This window comes from Scomber japonicus, unplaced genomic scaffold (assembly GCF_027409825.1).
Source record: "Scomber japonicus isolate fScoJap1 unplaced genomic scaffold, fScoJap1.pri scaffold_513, whole genome shotgun sequence".
Classification (NCBI taxonomy): domain Eukaryota; kingdom Metazoa; phylum Chordata; class Actinopteri; order Scombriformes; family Scombridae; genus Scomber; species Scomber japonicus.
Window position 1 is genome coordinate 22,501 of NW_026518567.1, and position 2,500 is coordinate 25,000.

Sequence of the window (2,500 nt, forward strand, 5' to 3'; positions counted from 1 at the left end):
CACACACACACACACACACTACACACTATAACACACACACACACACACACACACACTACACACTATAACACACACACACACACACACACACTACACACTATAACACACACACACACACACACACACTACACACTATAACACACACACACACACACACACTACACACTATAACACACACACACACACACACACACACACACTACACACTATAACACACACACACACACACACACACACTACACACTATAACACACACACACACACACACACACTACACACTATAACACACACACACACACACACACACACACACACACACACCCTGCCTCTCTTTGAGCTGAGCTGGAGGAGGAAGTGGCCGGCTCTGGAGAGCGTCTTCCTGTGGGGGCTGCTAAACAGGAAACAGTAATCACTTCTTCTTCTTCTTCTCTCCTCCATCATCTCTCTCTCTCTCTCTCTCTCGCTCTCTCTCTCTCTCTCTCTCTCTCTCTCTCTCTCTCTCTCTCTCTCTCTCTCTCTGTCTCTCTCTCTCTGTCTCTCTCTCCCTCCCTCCCTCTCTCTCAGTAGAGACAGGTGTTTAGAGACTGTACACTCTTTTATTTCATCCCCCTCTCGTCCACTGGGCTTTGATCCAGAGCTGCTCCTGTTCTCTAGATCGAAGGTCACGTCTTCGTCTGCGTTTCAGTAGAAATCTCAACTCTGAGGATGCTGAATGCTTCATCACGTTTTACTCTGTTAACAGTTAAAATGTCAGATTGAATCACCTTTCTTTGCTCTCTGCATGTTTAACCCTCACTGCTCATATTCTCCCCATCAGTCTTTAATACATGTTCAATTCATCCGTCTGTTTGATTAAAGGATGTTTTATAATCTCCAGTTTAGAGAATATGATGAATAAAGTGCCTCAGCTGCACAGAAATCATTATTTCCAGTTTGTTAACAGGAACGTTACTATTAGGGCTGTCAAACTATTAACTTTTTAATCGAGATTAATCGCAGAGATTCCATAGTTAATCACGATTAATAACGTTTTGAATGTCATGTTTAAAATCCTGTTATTTTCCATTTGAAGGCAGTTTTAAGCCCATAATGTAAAGCATTTCTTACCAGAGTGTCTTAACTGGGAATCAATCACGGCTCTGCTGCGACTCCCACACTCCAAAATGGTCCTTTGGTGGAGCTGAGGCTGGCTTGGCTGCACCTGGGTGTTTAGCGTGGAGGTGCTAACTCAAACTCCACGTACTCCGGTGGTAGTTAAACTCCGTTTGACACAGGTTGCATTTTACTTTTGACTTGTCAACTGAAGCGTCTGGAAGTGTTTTAACCCTCCTGTTGTCCTGGAAGGAAGGAAGGGAGGAAGAAGGAAGGAAGGGAGGAAGAAGGAAGGAAGGGAGGGAGGGAGGAAGGGAGTAAGGAAGGAAGGAAGGAAAGGAGGAGAGAAGGAAGGGAGGAAAGGAGTAAGGACGAAAAGAGGAAGGAATTAAGGAGAGAAGGAAGGAAGGAAAGGAGGGAGGGAGGGAAAGAGGAAGGAAGTAAGGAGAGAAGGAAGGAAATAAGGAAGGGAGGGAGAAAGGGAGGGAGGGGAGGATGGAAAGGAGTAAGGACGAAAAGAGATTAAGAAATTAAGGAGAGAAGGGAGGGAGGGAGGGAGGGAGGAAGAAGGAAAGGAGGAAGGAAAGAAGGAAGGAAACGAGGGAGGAAGGAAGGAAGAAAGAAGGAAAGGAGGGAGGAAAGAAGGAAGGAAAGGAGGGAGGGAGGGAGGGAGGGAGGGAGGGAGGGAGGGAGGAAGGAAAGGAGGGTTAAAACAAGCCGTTCAAAAGTCCAGTAGCTCTCTTACTTTCCATCAGCGCGGTAGGTTTACTGCAGGAGGCCACTTCAAAGCATAGCGCTACAGCTAGAGGAGCCGTCTACGGGGGAGTAGAAGGGACAAAAAGGCTTGACACATTAAAATGTGATTAAAAAAAATTAACGCGTTATGGATTGCATTAATCTAATCGCGATTAACGCATTAACGCTGACAGCCCTAAATACTATTAATGTGCTTTATATTGTGTTTTCTAATATTTTGTCCACTCATCATCATACATGAGAACTTTTATATAAAGTGTGGTGCAGCAGATCCCTACTTTACTTTACTTTACTTTACTTTACTTTACTTTACTTTACTTTACTTTACTTTACTTAGTCCTGTGTTTTGTGTTTGTTTCTCTCTTCAGCAGTGATGGAAAACTCCACAGAGGAGCAGCGAGAAGGCGGAGGAGCCAACGCTGAGATACACGAGGAGGAGGCGGAGCGCACGGAGGAGAAAACACACAATAACCTCAAAGGTAAAAAACTTACAATGATAGAGGAGGAGAAGGAGGAGGAGGAGGAGGAGGAGGAAAGGGAGGAGGAGGAGGAGGGGGAGGAGGAGGAGGAGAGGGGGGAGGAGCAAGAGAAGGAGGGGGAGGGGGGAAGAGGAGGAGGAGGAAGGGCAGGAGGAGGAGGAGGGGGAGGAGGA

General features: G+C 46.1%; 1 protein-coding gene across 1 annotated transcript in view; it reads left to right on the forward strand.

Moving 5' to 3' along the window:
- The window catches only part of LOC128354739 (ras-responsive element-binding protein 1-like), a gene marked incomplete at its 3' end in the record, with an annotated part of 21,626 nt that overhangs the window by 14,786 nt on the left and 4,340 nt on the right, over positions 1–2,500 (forward strand). The window contains exon 2 of the mRNA XM_053314910.1: positions 2,217–2,327. Coding sequence (XP_053170885.1) covers positions 2,222–2,327 — 106 coding nt within the window. The remainder of the gene's footprint in view (positions 1–2,216; positions 2,328–2,500) is intronic.